This window comes from Macrobrachium nipponense, chromosome 6 (assembly GCF_015104395.2).
Source record: "Macrobrachium nipponense isolate FS-2020 chromosome 6, ASM1510439v2, whole genome shotgun sequence".
Lineage (NCBI taxonomy): Eukaryota > Metazoa > Arthropoda > Malacostraca > Decapoda > Palaemonidae > Macrobrachium > Macrobrachium nipponense.
The window spans coordinates 30,763,653-30,783,994 of record NC_061108.1 but is presented as its reverse complement, the minus strand read 5'-3'; the positions used below and the strand labels follow the sequence as shown (position 1 = coordinate 30,783,994).

At 33.8% G+C, this 20,342-nt stretch overlaps 1 protein-coding gene across 1 annotated transcript in view; it reads right to left on the bottom strand.

Annotated features, from left to right (window-relative positions):
- LOC135216194 (probable G-protein coupled receptor Mth-like 3) overlaps positions 1-20,342 on the bottom strand; it is a 61,789-nt gene that overhangs the window by 11,526 nt on the left and 29,921 nt on the right. The window contains 4 exon segments of the mRNA XM_064251331.1: positions 2,150-2,316; positions 3,266-3,344; positions 3,811-5,052; positions 5,055-5,282. Of these exon segments, the coding sequence (XP_064107401.1) occupies positions 2,150-2,316; positions 3,266-3,344; positions 3,811-5,052; positions 5,055-5,196 (1,630 nt within the window). The 5' untranslated portion in view covers positions 5,197-5,282.

Genomic DNA, 20,342 nt, shown 5'->3' with positions numbered 1-20,342 from the left:
CTAACAAAGGAAGGCACGAAAAGAGATGAGGAGACAAAGAACACGAACAGGAAAAGATAAAAGCAGGAGGTGAAAGAAGATGAAAGGGACGGTAAGAAAGAACTGGAGGAGAGCGTGAAATGATATAAACATAACACGAAAGGAAATGGTAAAACTCAAAGGAAAGAGAACAAAGAAGAAAGAAACTGAAGTGAACCAAGCAATGAACTAAAAGAAAGAACAGAAAACCCGAAGAGTTGAGATTAGAAGAATCAAAAGGTCACGAAAATGGAAATAAACAAACTAGTCTTATGAGGTCGAAGAAAACCTGAACATAAGGATGTTTACGAACTGATAAAAAATCATACGCGATAAGGATTCATTTACGCCGAACTCTAGAAAAACTCCTGTGAGATGCTAACATGTACAAAATCAACCTTTGAGACTAAAATAGTCAAATGATCTCAAAAGTCGGACGTATCAATATTCAACTTTTAATATAAATAGCTTGTTAACAATAGTTAACAAGCTACTTATACATTTTGAAAATATGTAATATTTTACTAGCTAATCCACCAGCTTCCACCAAAAGTAAACTTCAATGGAAACTGCAACTTATACTCTTATATATTTTGAATTGTATCTTGAAATGCTCTGATTATGGTAAATGTAAGATAACAATAATAACGGATCAGAGTGTAGCCTTTCATAAAGTATCAGTATATATGAGCAGTCTGGCGGAAAACATCAGGTGTGCTATGTGACAAAAGATTTAACGTAAAGCTGAACGGAAAAATGTACAAGAGCGCATTATCTGACCTGCGCCGATGTATAGTTGTGAAACTTGGCCCATGAAGAAAGCACAAGAGAGAAGGATGGAAGTGGCAGAAATGAGAATGTGACGTTACGTTCGATGTGCTGAGTGACCAGGAGCGACAGGATAAGGAATGACTTCATAAGGCGGACGGTGAAAGTTACAGAAACATCAAAGAAGCTGCAACAGACGTGATTGCAATGGTTTGTAAGTAAAAGAACCATGAAAAATGGAAGTGTCCGGAACAGGGAGGAGAGGTAGACCAAAAATGAGATGGAGAAACACAATTAACAGGGACATGCAGGAGAGGAACGTGAGCAAGGTAACGGTGCATGATGGCAGAAGGTGGAGAAGACTAATAACAGTCAGCGACCCCATTAAAAATGGGAAAAACTAAAGGTAAAGAACTTTATATGAGCAGTCGATATCAGACTTAGGATACAGGTTGTAGACAACGCACTCGAATGGTTCCGGGGTTATTTGATTTGCACAACTTTACAATTGGAATTATTCAGGACCTACGGTATACAATATATGCATTATCATATGGAAAATGATAAAACATTAAGTAAATTTCAAGTGAATGAAGACAAGGCCGATAAAAAAATCCTCGACAGCAACTTGTCATTCCGCCCATCGTACAGAAAAGATGGATGTCCAATCTTGCCAACCACTGAAAATTTTACGGCGTCTTTTGTTGTCACAAGTGTTAGATTACCTAAGGCATCCAGCAGGGTCTAGCATCAGACTCTCTTAACCGAACTTCCTGCCTAGACAGAGCTCCTGCTTATGCCTTAATGTCTTCATTTCAATGCTCTTTTTCTATTAAATATCGTCGTAACTGACACCGCAATAGCTACTCCATTTTCTATCTTTACTTACGTTCTTCAGAACTTTCCATTTTTCCACTTTATTAATGACGCCCTTAAATCTTCTTCCTAGTCATGCTTTGGCTGATGATTCATCAGCATATTTTAGTTTCCTTCGCCGCCCAACCTCCTGTGTTGTTCACATTTCATCTCGAGTTGCCATTATGCATCTCATAATTCTGATCTTGAGGGCCTATCAAGAGGAGGATCCTTCAATTCAGTAACTATTAACCTTGAGCTTAAATCATCAACCTACCTCTCTGACTAATCTCCTTCCTTAAGGACAATACTGAGAAATTTCCCTCGTGGAATAAGCTGGCGATCAGACAGGAGACAAAATTTACAACTGTATATGGAAATGAAATTTCATCTTAACAGTTCCAAAAACACTCAATTACAGTAGAAGTCAAATAATGATGAGGATGAAGAGTACAAATTTTTGTTAGGCAAGTAATATCATTAAAAACAAACTGCACACGATTCTTACCTGCGAACCAACATGTTTTGTGCTCCAAAAAGTTGGGAAGGATGAAATTTTCAGGCCTAACGACGTCCATGATCCTGGCTACAATGGCTATGATAAGGGGGATTCCCCAGGCGTAGATGCTGTATTTCAGAAATGTTTTCTTGCTCTGGTGTTGTTGCTGGGAGGATCTGGTGGGAAAAAAATAATATTCTTTGGTAAAATTTTCTTTTAAAGTAGTCAGCACATTTTGACTCCAAACACTGAAAAACTGTACAACCTATATCATTTGATGGTTTTCTTTCATATTCTTTAGTGCATGTATAAATACACGTGGTTCTCGTCATACAACATAACACAAAGTAAAATAATTATGAGACAGAAAAACGTAACTATGACTGCAGCAATATCGTCTTTAACGGAAGGATCGGCTTAAGAACTAGAAGCAACCTCAAGAACACCTGCATGATACTCCTAGTATACTATATTCATATAATATATATATATATATATATGTATATACATACACCACACACACACATATATATACATATATATATATATATATATATATATATATTAATACTATATATATATATATATGTATGTGTGTGTAAATAATATATATATATTTCACACACATTGACGCTTACTGCAGATGCAAATTATGTGCGCAATGAAAAAACGATGGTGGCAGTTTGCGTAGGGGTTGTGCACCGCTAAAAGGTCTTCTATTTAGTATATGAAAGGAGTCCCTGCCATTTTGATTCAGAAGTTAACGGATGAATATACTGGATCTGTTGACTTCTTTTCTCTAGGACCTCTTTCTCCTAAGGGTAAGGAAGAAATTTCTTGTGACACACACCACAACACACACACACACACACAACATAATATATATACTATATATAATATTATATTTATAATTATTATTATATATATATAATATTATATATTATATATATAATGATTAATATTATATATAATATAATATAATTATATTATAGATATAATTTCAAAGTGTATAATTATATATAATATATGTAGTTAATTTATGAATTATATTTATAGTTAAAATAATAACATATACGCGTGCAATTCGGCAATTGGTCTTAATAAGATTTCAGCTATTCAAATTACCTGAGTGTGGACCACATATCGAAACACATCACGTTCAGCCAGAAGAACATGGCTAACCCGAAGAAGTGACCAAAAAATCCTGAAGAAAAGAGAGAAAAAAAGAATGAACATACGTATGATAGTGGAAAATGCAATTAATTTTTCTACTATAATAATAATAATAATAATTAACAGTAATAAGTAATAGTATAGTATAAGTATAGTATAGTGGACTATATACGTATAGTTTATTTAAGTATAGTATAGTATAGTATATTTTATTTGTCCTTATTTTATACAAATTCATAAAATTAGCAGAAAATTTTGTCCTATATACTGTTCTGGGCAAAGGATCACAAACATATATTTACATTTAAGAAAATAGTTATTTACCCGGAATTTTTCAGTTTTACTATTCCTATTATTTACCTAATATTACATTCACTTCCACTGAATTTCAAAACCTTCACTCATTTGTAATTCCGAATGGCGATAGCACTATGCACCGGTATTTTGTAGCTGACACTGCTAATTGGAACAACGATGAAAGAAAATGACATACGTACCTCTTAACACGCACTGAAGATCGCTTGGATCGGTTTCTCGATTGTTCACCAACAGGCTGATGTACGCAGCCAACATGGCTGCAATCATCGATATCAAACAGCGTCCGTTTGTCCTGTCTCTGAGGTCAGCCACACCCAAGTAAACTGCAAGGGTTACTATCAGGAACACGCAAGACAAGCTCAAGAGCACTGTCTGTAAAACGCTCTTCCATGCACATTCTATGTTAGGTTCATCACAGACAAGTGCAATCTCCTTGAAAGAGCCATCGTCCACCATCATAGATTCTAAACAGTAACTATCAGGAAGAAAATCTTTTTGTTTTGGTACATGAAGTGTTCCATCTTTTAGGAGGTACAATGTGTCAGCGTCTATCTCATGTGGTTTCAGGGCAAAGAAAGAGCCACATAAGGGTAGCCCATACACAGTGAACAGATCTTCTGGGGCTTCAGTCGCATTTTCCAAAGATTGTTTTTCGAAAAATGCTGGTCGCCAGGCTTCATTTCCAAAGTCTAAACACTGTGCCTGGAATAAGAAATGGTTTGCAGGGCAGCATTTCCTTATACAGGTGACATTTTGACACGTATGATGATGTTCTACTTTGGGATCTGTGTAACAGTACTTTGCTATATACTGAGGAGTACCTTTAGATGACTCATCGATACCTACGCAATAATTTTCTTCAGGTTCGACAATGCGATCATAGGTCGGGACTTTGTGCAACAGAAGAGCCTGTTTAGTGCTATACTCTAATCTCTCCTCCTCTGTCCCCAAAATCGCGCGACGTTCCTCCTCAATTCCAGTGCACGTTATCTCCTTCACATATTCTTGGAGCACTTCAGTTGCTCCAAGGGCTACGCCACTCAGTGAAAGAGGTGGTGAAAAAGACTCTGAGTTGGAGCTATTAATGCACGAGTCTCTAGGGCCTAGTACATGACCTGGGGGACAGCATATAGGTACCACAGGAGGCTCTAAGCACACACGTGCAAGCAAGCCATCAGCGACATTTTCAAGACAATACTCTTGAAATATCCTAGTTTCCTTTTGCCAGAATAGTTCACCATTTGTTATTAAAAGCAAATATTCATTTTGTAAAAGGGTAAATTTCAACAGCCCTTCACGACATTCAATGTCACCAACTATCACATCTAAAAAGCTGCTGGTATTAACTCTTTCAACCCTGTTTTGGGCAGTATCGTAAAAAGAAACGTATGTCTCTTGGTTCACGCATTCTGTCCCTGCAATATTTGACTGGCTTGACAAGCACACTTCCTTAATGTTAAATTGCCGGGTAACTGAAACTGAGATTCAGAAGTGCTTTGGGAAGCTGAAGTGTCAATCAGTAAGCCAAGAGCTACTAACAACGCCAATGTTTCCGGAAGTCTCATGCTGATGTAATCAGGTTACACTGTATACAAGATGGCTGCTTTCGTGTTCTCTAACTCTTTTGGTGCGGTAAACGTCTCGGGTGTATCTAAAAGTAAAGGAAAGGATAATATTAGACCTTCCATACTGTTTCACAAAACATACATTTAAAACAACAATAGCTTTCATCTCAATTAGACAGTAGTTATTGCCAAACCATTTTTAAGCAAATTACTCGGAACTTCTGCTACCACATTTATTGAAGAAGGAATTATGTAAGCAAAGCTCTTTGCCACATGAAAATATACACCTATAATACACAAAAGTTAAACGCAAAACATTATTTGTATGATATTAGACAAACAAACCGACAAACAAACAGAAAATCTATCGCACCTTTCCCTGCTCAGCCACCGGTAATGCTTTAAAAAACAAATAAAAAAGTTTAGGTAAAGCTAAACTGATAGAACTTATTTGTTATCAAACTACCTTGCGTTCTCATTCATCCTGTTACGAAATGAATACTGCTTTACAGGATACATTTCCAACTTGAAAGAAACGTGACTAGAATTAGAAATCAATAATCTTTGACTCATACAGTTTTGGTTTTCCTCTTCCAGCTTAGTTTCCAGGACTTACAATTTTTACACTTTAAAAAGGTAGTACCAGGACTTACAATTTTTCATACTTTAAAAGGTAGTACCAAGGCCTTACAATTTTTCACACTTTAAAAGGTAGTACAAGGACTTACAATTTTTCATACTTTAAAAGGTAGTACAAGGCCTTACCATTTTTCATACTTTAAAAGGTAGTACAAGGCCTTACAATTTTTCATACTGTAAAAGGTAGTACCAGGACTTACAATTTTTCATACTTTAAAAGGTTAGACAAGGCCTTACCAATTTTTCTAAAACTTTACAAAGGTTAAGTACAAGGCCTTACAATTTTTCATACTGTAAAAGGTAGTACCAGGACTTACAATTTTTCATACTTTAAAAGGTAGTACCAGGTTTTACCCTTTTTCATACTTTAAAAGGTAGTGCCAGGACTTAAAACTTTTCAAACTTCAAAAGGTAGTACCAGGCCTTACCATTTTTCAAACCTTAAAAGGTATACCAGGACTTACCATTTTTCGTACTTTAAAAGGTAGTACCAGGACTTACAATTTTTCATACTTTAAAAGATAGTACCAGGCCTTACCATTTTTCACACTTTAAAAGGTAGTACCAGGTTTTACCCTTTTTCATATTTTAAAAGGTAGTACAAGGCCTTACCATTTTTCACACTTTAAAAGGTAGTACCAGGACTTACAATTTTTCACACTTTAAAAGGTAGTACAAGGCCTTACAATTTTTCACACTTTAAAAGGTAGTACCAGGTTTTACCCTTTTTCATATTTTAAAAGGTAGTACAAGGCCTTACCATTTTTCATACTTTAAAAGGTAGTACCAGGACTTACAATTTTTCATACTTTAAAAGGTAGTACCAGGACTTACAATTTTTCATACTTTAAAAGGTAGTACCAGGTTTTACCCTTTTCATACTTTAAAAGGTAGTACCAGGACTTACCATTTTTCATACTTTAAAAGGTAGTACCAGGTTTTACCCTTTTCATACTTTAAAAGATAGTACCAGGACTTACCATTTTCCAAACTTTAAAAGGTAGTACCAGGACTTAACATTTTTCATATTCTAAAAGGTAGTACAAGGCCTTACAATTTTTCACACTTTAAAAGGTAGTACCAGGACTTACCATTTTTCATATTTTAAAAGGTAGTACCAGGCCTTATCATTTTTTCATACTTTAAAAGGTAGTACCAGGACTTACCATTTTTCATACTTTAAAAGGTAGTACCAGGACTTACCATTTTTCATACTTTAAAAGGTAGTGCCAGGAGGCATTTACAATTTTTCATACTTTAAAAGGAAGAACCAGGCCTTACCATTTTCATTTTTCATACTTTAAAAGGTAGTACCAGGCCTTACCATTTTTGTTACTTTAAAAGGTAGCACAAGGCCTTACCATTTTTCATACTTTAAAAGGTAGTACAAGGCCTTACAATTTTTCGAACTTTAAAAGGTAGTACCGGGCCTTACCATTTTTCATACTTTAAAAGGCGGCCTCTGGTTCCCATCAGAGCTGTGCCCCTCTTGTTTTCCAATTCCACCTAAAGAAGAAGAAGAAAAAGAAGAAAGAAAAGAAAGAAAGAAATAATGTCAGTTTCACTTGTGTTATATAAAGATGCTTCTACAACAATACTGAGGTACTTTACTTGTTGTCACTCCACGTTTAGAGAGTAAAATATTTAAATCACTTTCACTCTTAGAATTATTTTAATTATGATGGTAAATGAAACGGGCATGGCTGTCTAAAAGTCCTTATTTCAGAGAAAACGGTTGAATTTTGACGCTTTAAAGGATGATTGAGGAAATGCAAAATAAAATATGTAAAACCGCGATTTTAGAAATGATTGATACGGTGGACTAATCAAACTGATTGGCCAGAGAATTTATGATTTCTCAGTTATCACTGAAGTTAGTTTTGCCGACCTAAATTCTGTCATTGAAAAACAGCACATTAGTGCCCTAACTACTTCGTCATGGTACTGGAACTTGAAGAATTTTACTTATGAGCAGAGGAGGAGAATAAGCAAAAAAAAATATATGGCCACTTTCTATCCAAAATCAGAAGTGTAGCCAGAAGTGTACTCCTTGGGGAGAAAATGAGGATGAAAGATACAAGTAAAGAGATAAAGATTTATATATATATATATATATATATATATATATATATATATATATATATATATATGTGTGTGTGTGTGTGTGTGTGTGTGTATGTATATATATATATATATATATATATATATATATATATATATATATAGAGAGAGAGAGAGGAGAGAGAGAGAGAGAGAAGAGAGAGAGAGAGAGAGGAATCCGTTGAAACACTCCAACTTCTTCAATCACATCAAAGGGCTCCAAAGATATCAAATCCACGAAAGTTATCAAGTCGCATCTCAGATATCAATTACGGGACTTCGAACTCGAGCCTCGGGGTCCATTAGCGAATCCCCTAGATTATATCGTATATAGCATATGTTATCAAGTCTATATCTCCTGAAGTGGCGTCGTTTCACCGTGGACATTAAACATTCCTCACCGCAGTCGTCAAGACAATATTAGCTCATAAGATCTGTTAACTAACATTCAGTTGTATAATCTTCCCGGAGGTCACTGAATTTTCCGTTTCTTTGCGGAAACTGTGTGTAGTATCATTAAAAGAGAGAAAAAAAGAAAGCTGAGCATCAGCCTGGTAAAATAACAACAGGACCACTATTACGAATCAAGAGAGCCCTGTTAAGTATGAGAAAGACAAATCACAAGTATCCCGTATCATGATTATCTGTCAAACAAATGCTCACCGCCCATTGTAGGTACTATAATAGTACTTGGGTTTAGGCCAACCCCAAGCAATCAATCCGTCATATGTATCTAATAAAATATTTTTACCTATTGTGAGGTGCCGTTATAAGTGAAACTTTAATAGTCAGCTATGGAACGAATCATAACAGCCATGGAACGAAACTTGGCGTTAAGAATGCTAAGACTTTATCATGAAGAAGAGAGAAGAAGAAGAAGAAGAAGAAGAAGAAGAAGAAGAAGAAGAAGAAGAAACTGTATGGATTATATCTGCTCCATCAAAGTAGACACTGTGACAACAAACAGGCAATATATAGAAGAATTCTGCTGAGAAATCACATTTTTTCTTCGATCAATAACATTAGCAAACAAGGCGGCATACTAATGGTAAGACCAGCGCAGAGGCTGCATCCATTACTGTTTTCTAAGGAATGTCAGATTTCTCTGAAACTGACGCAGTGAGGACCTACTAAGAATATTGCGTTACCCAATATACATCGAATACTTTTATATATTATATATATATATATATATATATATAAATATATATATATATATATATATATATATATATATATATATATATATATTTTTATATTTATATATATAAAGGTTTTTGCCACGAAGGAAAAAATGAAAAAGCGAGATAGCCGAGTACTTTCAGGTCTTTAAGGTCGGAACAACAAAACCGAAAGTTACTCGGCTATCTCGCTTTTTCAATTTTTTCCGTTCTTTCGTGGCAAAACCTTTATTCATACTTTATTTATACATAGGGTCACGTTTTTATACTTTTCGTGATCAAGTTATTCATACATACACACACACCACACACACACACACACACACACACACACACACACATATATTATATATATATATATATATATATATATATATATATATATATATATATATATTACACACATCTGGTTACTTATACGCACGTAACTTTTTTTATCATTATGTCTATGAAACTGTAATTATCACTTAATATTTAATTCACTGTACCTTGGGAATAACTTGCACTTGCGTGTATGTTATTACAATATTACCAGTAATAAACTGATTCGGATATATATATATTGATATATATAATATAATATTATATATTATTATTTATATATATATATATATATTACTTATATACTCAATAGTAACAATTATAATATAATTCATTATTTCATATATATATTAATATTATATTAAATATATTTATAATAATATATTTAATAGTAATTTATATATATATAATAATATATATATATATATACTCATATACATATATAACTATATTCATATTATATATATATATATATATATATATATATATATATATATATATACTATTAAAACTAGACAAAATCACGTTACATTTAATTACACCAAGTGAATTCCTACCATGCACGTACTGAATGAAAAATACGCCAACATAATATGAATAAACTCGCAGCTTTGCTTTTTACTTTCTGACATCACCCTCGATCGCTTCAATTTTTTTCAATAAAGAGTACGGAATCCACGAGTCAATTAAACCCGGTATTAAATGTAAGTCTCAATCGCAGTCAAGTGCAGTTTTGTTAATACTAAATTATTTCAATTAATTTTGTTATCATGCAATTTTTTATGTATTATAAAACACACTTTTCATACTAACTTGATAATTATCTTATGAACAATGATACTGATTAAAATATTCTATATCACAGTTAAATTATCAGCGTTTTTTTTATTAGAAATGCCAAATAAGCCTTTGCTGTTGTCATATATCATTACTATTTTTATTGATTGGCTAATAGTTTAAACGATTGTACTTTTACTTTTAAAGCACGCGTGACATTTCTTCTTAATGATTATAGTATTTACAGAAGTAATGTAAGTAGAGCAACAGAGACGTCTTGTCTTTCCTGGATATATACAGCAAGCGGAGGTTATGAATTTGAGACAAAACCTTGGTTACTTCAGCCAAACCACTATTAGTATCAGAAACAATTCTTTAACTTTCGTTACACAACGCAAGCACAAAATATACACTATATCTCCCTTCATACCCCTAAAAGAACCCTCCAGTAATAAAACGTCAATAAATAACCGACGGCGTGTCTCAGGGAGATCAAGTTCATAAATTAACAGAGGCAAAGCACCACTCAGGTGCATTCTCGGATTATCTTACCCAAGGGATGGTTTCGTATCACAACACCTCTCGCCCGGAGAGAGGCAATTCCCCAGAACAAACACCGTCTTTGATGGTCCCGGCGTCTTCTGTTTATCAACTCAGAATGGCACTCGCGGACAATCCAGCTCTCGACAATTAACACTTTGACCACAAGGACCCGCAACTAAGTTCAACAAAACCTCACAGGACACTGATGACTAATCTCAACTCAGGAGTACCTGTTGCCGTACAACTCCACAGACACCACCTTGCAAGGAGCGTCCACGAACTATTACAAATGATAGCAATAAGGTCGTTTTGAACATCGACACAAATGGAAATCTGGACTTTCTTGTTTGGCGCAAACTCTCTACAGGTAACACCGTTGTTAAGGGTGGTCGCGGTACCAGAGTAAGGACTGATATCGCCTCTACTGGGCGAAAGGGTTGAACCCACGACTCTGTTTCCTACAGAATAGCATCACGGCAGGTACGGCGTCGTGCAAAGAGTCGAAAATCACTTAGAAGAGTAAAGTTCTCGTGAACCTTACGCGCGCTGCGGAATTACATAACTGCAACCCTTTCAATACCTTTAGATTGGGGATCCCACAGAATGTGTTTACATTCTCGACCATAAGCGCCGATATCTAGCCATAATGAATCTGGGCGGGATTTCCGGTGTTGTTGTTTGATATCTTGACTAAAATGCCAAATTATGTGCTTTGCACGAAACTCTAAATACCGGCATATATATAATATATAATATATATATTATATATATATCTATATATATATATATATCTTATATATATATATATATTCTCATATATTATATTAATTATATATATTATAATATATACTATATATTTATGTGATGTAGTATATCATATATATATAAACTAAACTAAAGAAATTTAAATAATTACAGTTCCCCCCTCCCCCCAAAACGAAAAATTAAATTATGGGACCAAGAATTTAGCCTACAATGCAGGTTTTTCACCTTAATGTACATTGGCTGTCATTGTCATTAGCTTATATAAAGGACAAAGACCGTATACACACACACACACACACACACACACCACACACACACACACCACACACACCTACACACATATACATATATATATATATATATATATATATATATATATATATATATATATATACTATCTTTATGATAATACATTCAAAACCAATCAAATGTCACCAAGAATTGAGTCTACAGTAGCCCACGCAGGTTTTTCACCACACCTTTGCCTTAATGCAAAAAGGTTGCCATTGTCATTTAGCTATAAAAGGACAAACAAACCTCACGTAACCGAGAGATTTCGAAATAATTTATTCGGAAAAATGTTTCCGGACATGGCCGTAGTTCGTGCCTCTGCATGACAAATGACGAACTATGAGTACGACGTCTGCATCAGTGAGTCATCGAAAACGGAAGGCGTCAGTGACGTCTGCAAGGAGATACTAGCCTAAATAATTCTTGCATCTGCTTCGAGACAAGGAGTAGTTTCTTGCATCCACTTTGAGATATGAAGTAACTGTTATACAAGCGCAGCGAGCGGCATAAAGGATATAAACTAAGTAACCTGATCGAAAGACAAGATCATAAAATATATGCTCAAATATAAATATGTGCCACCATGTAAGTACATCAGAAAAAATAACTCGCGTATATGATGCAAGCGTTCACGGTAAATAATGTAACGGTTTTTATTACCCAGCATTACGAAAATGGCCCTAAAAAAGTGATGAGATAAATAAATAAGACCACCAGCTCATGTCTTTCAATCCAACAGTTCACTTGAACCGATTATATTAATTCTGTAGTTCTGGTAAGATCAGCTGAACATGTTAGTGATATAACCAACCCAACACAAATTTGCATACAAATACAAAATCGGCAAAATCAGACAATACAACTGCATCAAAGAAATATACATGTAGAGAAGTAAATAATTAGGACAATGTTTTTTTTCCTCCTCTGGCAAACTGGGAAATTCTTTCCCTGCTTCCGTTTTCCTTGGTTTATATAATTTTCCATCCTCGTCATTTCATTCGGGGTTAAATGCCCCCCTTCTTTCCAACACCCCCCCCCCCCGCGCCCCCCCCCCCCCACACACACACAACAAAACAAAACAAAAAAACGCATCTCTTTCTTGTTTCCTTTAGGCTTACATTAGAGCATCAGGCTATCCGTCCCATGGGGCTTGACAATTATGTGCAAAATGAAGAAAATTTAAAAACGATTAAAAACAGTACCAGGAAAAAAGTAAACTCGCATTTACACCGTAACTCAATTTGCTTAAGGAGTTCGGCGATATCGTATACTGGAAATGCATGATATGAATTTTTTTTTCGTGCGTAACTAATTTCCAAATACGTATTATGATCTTGTAATGCAAGTCTAATAATTAATTTAATGAAACTAAGGACAAGAGTATTCTGAATTTAGAGTCGGAGAGAAAAAAACAGTGTAACTGCTGGATGGAAAAAACAGGGAATAAAGAATTAAATACGGAGGAAGAGAGAAGAGGTAACAATGTGAAACTACTGAATGGAAAGACAGAAAATAATTAATGGAACACGGAAGAAGAGAGAAGAGATAGGCCTCCCTGCTTGTATTTTGGGATATACTGTAGCATTGTTTTAAAAACTCACTAAGCTTGTTGTCTTTTAAAGAAAACGCAGACAAGACATTCATACGTATATACTCCATCATTCATAACCGAGATTCAAGAAGCTATAAAAACATATTAGAACAGTCCTAGCTATACAATATTCACCTAATAAAATGACTTTGGCGAACACTGTACTGGTCAGAACTAACAAAGCTAAAAGGATAACACATCTTTTATAACCTGACAAGAAGTAAGAGCTCCAGAATCCAAGTCAGAATTTCAGAATTCAGAAGATAAACGAATAAAAAGATTTTGTGATCACGGTACAGCGGTCTCAGATTCAAAATTCAAAACTTAAAATGACGGACGGGGCTTCGAGAGCACGACACAAAAGCAGTATTCCAAAATTCATAAGTAAAACTTCCAACGAAATCGTTTTCACCATTGCTCCCATTTCACAACTGCTATGTGATGCATAGCGAATAAGATGCAGGCTGATATGCAATGCATGACCGAAATGCAACAAAAATTCCGAATGAAAAATCGCAAAAAGACGTCAACAGATATATATATATATATATATATATATATATATATATATATATATATATATATATATGTGTGTATAAAGATATATATATATATATATATATATATACTATATATATATATATGTATGTATGTATGTATGTATGTATGTATGTATGTATATGTATGTATGTATGTATGATGTATGTATATGTATATCTATCTATCTATCTATATATATATATATATATATATATATATATATATATATATATATATATATATATAACCAATAAATGACTAAGCAAAATTTTGCATAACAGAATATAAAGAAAAGTGAAAAAAGCAAATCCATGAAAGAAGCAAGAGTTAAAACGATTATTAATAATATAAACGTATATTATCCTTGCTCAACAAGAATGCACATTCAACTGGAACAAGTCGAAAAATCACTAATTGCCTAAGAAAGCTGGCTAAGAACAAATTACCCACATGTGAAAAATAAAACAGAAGTATGGCAAAGAGAAGTTAAGAAGTTCACAGTTTAAAAACTAAGATACACCAATCAACTGCAAGTCAATGTACGAAAGGCCAACACAATGGTGCATAACATCTAAAATGTGAATCACGGCTTCTCTTGAACTTACGGACATCAACATTCATAATACACACAGAAATATTGTTCCATAAATCAGAAGCTACCAAATGTGCGGAAAACATCTTAAAAAGGACTGCTAAGCGCTGGCTTTCTGCTCTGAAGATGGGCTAGCCCAAGTTCCAACCAACCGGAAAGAAACATAACAACGAAATTAACAAATGGAGAGACGGTGACTTGACTTGCTCACGTTCACTAGTCATCGAGTAGTATGAAAGTAAATTAACTAAAAATTATCTGAAAGCTAAACGAGAATGAAATAGTTCTATGTAAAAATTTTTATCCAGATATGCATTTATCTGTTTTTTACCATGCGTATTTCCAGCCATACCAACACACCTCCAACTTTAGTACATATTTGTTTATTATTGCTTAGTGAAAGTGCACTGAGCACAACAGAGGATTTCTTCCAGGTCTGGTAATGCAAATCCAGAGACTATCAATGGAATATACATTGGAGGGGGCGTCTTTGTTACTGCCACGATATGATATCCGTAAGTAGCATGGTTCAACGCACTATAAGTGATAGCGAAAGTCCTCATTAGAAATATAATTTCGGAAAGATGGTCAAACTGGATATGTCCCGATAATGGTCTAAATCATAATTGCTGTTGTTAGGAAGAAGAAAATGACTAGTTTGAGCAATTCTATCGGGATGAATAAGGCCCAAAGAAACTACAGAAATGCAGCAACGTTGAATCAAGAACTGACAAATAGGATCCTTAAGAACAATACCGTTCATGGAAGCAAGAGATGATATTGTTTTCGGTTTCTATGACAAAGACAGATTTAAGTCGAGATTCAATTAACGTTTTATCAAATATTCAGAATCATTAGCTGCACAGAGCTGAGCAAGACCGATGAAAGCGTTTGAGTTTCTTATAAGAGAAGTTGAAAGTAAAAAAAAAAAACGATGCTGACACTGAGTCCATCTTGAGAGATAGGCACATCATTGCAGCATCAGTTAAGCATTAGTTCAGCAGCACATAAATAAAGAGAAAGAGATCAAGAGACATAAATGGAAATAGTGACCGTAGGAATGGCATTGTGGCTCAAAACAAAACTTGTGTTTAAATTGAATAATATATAGGTATCGACTAAAGAACATATCGTTAGTGGGACAATATGGCCAAGGCACAATCCATTCAGTATTACATTTTCCATTCATGGTACTGGAAGTAATCCTATCTAGTTGATCCTTTCGACACAACAGTTCAGATCAAATTGCATCCCGCCGCTTTTCGCTCACTCACTCTCGTACTCGTAGTCCTAGTGCGCTGGTAACAGAGCTCTTACAGCAGTAACTCTCTCTGTGTCTCTGTCTCTCTCTCTCTCTATCTGTCTTACGTTATGTTTGTGTATATATATATACATATATATATCTATATATATATATATATATATGGGTATGTAGTATTGGTATGTATGTATGTATATAATATTATAAACAAGTTTTATTAAAATTATTATTATTCTTAATACAACTATGTTATTCGACTTTTGCACATGGATGGATATCTGTCTGAGTAACAACTTAACCAAGGTCAATAGCTTATCTCTCTCTCTCTCTCTCTCTCTCTCTCTCTCTCTCTCTCTCTCTCTCTCTCTCTCTCTCTCCATCTAATTGTTAAGCTCGTTTTTCGAAAAATTGACATCATATCACGATATATTTTTACAATACCTACGAAAATTTTCAGCAAATCACATCAGTATAACATAATACAGCGTCATCCCTCTGAAAACTCAGGAGATAAAGGAACATAACATGAGGGTCTGTTTAAAATTTCGGTAATAATATACACACCTGTACTGGATAGGCTGAATACATTCCAAAGGAATGAATTCGAGTAAGTGACAAGATCAGGTTTCTAGTTGGAGGTTACGGTTATGAGAGGAGCGTTTCGCAGCGTCACGATCTCGGCTTTCCCTGGGGCTGCATGTTCGGAAACCCGAATCTTGAATACAATACTTCGTCCTTTAATATGCTTGTGTTCTTATCTTATAAACTTTGGACGTTCCCATCCGCACGTGCGTGCTTAATTACATTTGGGCATTCCTGCTCGCTACTGTGCTCTCGTCAGTTCATCCGCGGGAAACCTCTATTCGGTTCCGTATTCTAAATTGCTTAAACTGGACATTTCCATTCCCCTCTTCCCTTTTTGTATTGTTAACTTTATAAAATTAGACATATACACCAGTTTTACATAATACTTTCTATACTTGTGCATTCATGTCCATTTCTTGTACTTCACCGTATCAAATTTGTTAGTTTCTAACTATGACAGAATTCCCGATATACTTGAGGATTCTTTTGATTTATGAAATCTAGGCTGTCAAGCCAAGCACTAAAGCATTTTCGGTCATTCAGCGCTCAAGATGATAATAATAATAATAAAATAAATAAATAAATAAAGGGAGTTGGAGACGTTAGTCAGCAAGATAAAAGAGATCCCGACAATGAAGATGAGGTAGAAGGATCTGAACTTGGAACTGAGAGAAAATCTCACGGTTGTACTAAGAATTATTAGCTAGAGGAGTTGGACGCCGCAAATACCGTTTAATAAAGCCTACAGTGCCCCACGTGAAGTGCACTGATGACACGAAACTAACCCCCCTGTAGGTAGTATAATTGATAAGGTTATTCTTCCTAGATTAAAAATACATCAGCAAATTGACAGCTTTTGGATCAGTTTATACTTCCGGAAGAATAACACCAAAGTGAAATCAAACGAACGGGAACCTCCCGAAATGTAAACTTTTATTTCACCTGACACGATCCTTTTTGTTTTCCTTCATGTCAACTAAAACGTTTAATTCGTTTTTATTTTTGATATATATATATATATATATATATATATATTATATATATATAGAGCGAGGAGAGAAGAGAGGAGAGAGAGAGAGATAGAGAGAGCGGAGAGAGAGAGAGAGAGAGAGAGAGAGAGAGAGAGAGAGAGAGAGAGAGCTTGTCACTCTAAAATATGCATTGTTTGCAAAACCCGGAATTCCCGTACAACGCCTTTGTCAAATCATCGCCAGCACCAGCCGAACAACTGAAGTGTTTTTGGCCGAATCAGAGAGAGAGAGAGAGAGAGAGAGAGAGAGAGAGAGAATTAACCTATAGCAGTACAAGTAAATAAATATTGAACTGTTAATGCGATACTCTGTGTGTACGCATATTTGTGTGTGTGCAAGAGAATGTCGACGGTTAGTGTTCAGAAAAAAATCAGTTTAAAAATGAAAACAAAAACCTCCAAAATCAATGAAACAGACAAAAGCTCTTAGTTTTAGATGTGCATTATTATTTTGATTTTGTCGAAATGTAATTTGGAAATATAACACTATAATAATACACGAAAATACAAAAAAGACTGAATCAACAAGAAATAACGATAAGCAAAGAAATGGAAAAGTGTGGAAATAAATAAGATAAATAAATAATTAAACAAACAACAATACGTCAGCGATCATTAACTGGTATTTCCCTTCTACTGTTTTATTTTTAACATAGGCTAATCTACGCAAACGGATGTTACATACATACATACATATATATACATACATATGTGTGTGTGTTTGTAGAGCTAGGAAAAACTTACGATAGAAATATTAGAAGATATAAAGTGTAGGAGATAAATGTTTATAATACAGACAAGCGTACGTTAGAATATGTATACGGAAGAGTGACTGGTTCGGTGTAAAAATTGGTATAAGACAAGGCTCTGTCATCTCCAATGGGTGTTTAATATATTTAAGAACAAAATGGATCTTGGATAATGTGTGGAACGACTGCTGACCGCAAATGAAGAGAAACTGCACAAACTGGAGAAAGAATTCGAATGTTTATGACAGCAGAAAATTCAGAGTAAGCGAGTAAGGTCATGCGGGTAATTGGAAATTACAATGATGAAAAGAAAATACAATGAGACCTGGTAAATGGCGTACTATGTGTATAGGGTTAAAGCAAGACTGATGAACCGTCGGTGTAAGTTATGGATCAAATAACATTGTAGCAATTTACTTCACAGGGAGATATCCTCAATTCAGCAATTAATGAATGAAAGTGTCAGTGTTCTTTGTCTTCCCTATTCTCTGGGACGCCACAGGCCACGCCCCCTCCCTTTTGTTCAGTAAACAACAATCTACTATTCTATCTATATATATATATATATATATATATATTATATATATATATATAGCATACATATATATATATATTACATACATATATATATATATATATATATATTATATATCATTATATATGAAAGTACATCTTGTATGTATATATATATATAATAGTCTATATATAATATATAGATAATTATATATTATATATATATATACGTATTATATATAATATATATATATATTATATATATATAATAATATATTATATAATATATTATATATATAAGTATCTACGTATATATTTAGATACTATATTTATAATATATATATATTATATATCTATGTAAATAACACACATTACACAGACAACACACACATGTATGTATATATATATATATATAATATAGATTAATAATAATATAAATATCTATATAATATATATTATATATATCTATATATATATTATGTTATTTAATATATTAAATACACATATATATACGTATATATATATATTTATTATATAATATCTATATATCTACATATATTATCTAGATAATATATAAATATATAAATAAATTATATATATTAATATTTATATATATAATATTAGATAATATATTTGTGTGTGTGTGTGTGTGTGTGTGTGTGTGGTTTGTGTGTGTGAAAGTACATAATGTAGTAATAATATATACGTATGTAATTTTTATAATATATATAATTATATATATATATATATATTATATATATATATATATATATATCTAAATAGAATTATATATATATATATATATATATATATATCCAATAATATTATTCTGTTCCAAAAAATAAAAAAACATTTGGTTCAAGAAAGGCTTCGTAGGATGAATCATCCTTTATATATTGTTTTTCTTAACGTGAATCTCAAGAGGGAAATGAAATATTTTTTTCAGTTAATACAAAGCGCGCTGAAAACGATTAGATTCCATATTTTCATTCCGTAAGAAATAAGAAAATATAGGGTCAAGGAAAGAACAATATGGGTTTTCCATCTACTTCCAAAGGAAGTCGTTTTACATCCTATTTCCCTTTGTCTGAGTGATTAGGACACAATAATTTTTTTTAATGTGAAGGATACTATCGTAGATTTTTCCAAACTGAGTCAACATTCCTTGCGACAATCCAGTAAGTCACTACATATCTAAGCAAGCTGCAAGAACTGAAGGCCCATTTGAAAATAAAACCAGGGAAAAAGCAAAGTTAAGTATAAAGGAACTCAAATAAAAATAATAGAGTAATCACCCAGATAAACCATCATTTGAAGTATAATTCGGATATATCATCTAGCTGCAAGAAATGAATGCCCACGTGAAAAAAAAGCCAAAGTTAAGTATCAAGAAACACAAATAATAACAAAGTAAACACCAAGATAAAACTATCATTTGAACTATAATTCGGATACCTTTGCAACATTCAAGAAACTTTTCATATGTTTGCTAAATTCTACAATACCAAGGACTGATTCAATTTCCACTTGCGAATATTGCACGATTCCACAGTCACGAAGGATCCTGTTTGCGAAGGTTCCCTCTCGCCACCCGGACACGAAGCCGAATTCTACATTCTGGGTCAAGTACCTGACTTTGCAATGGAATTTCGGGGTTGCAAGACATAT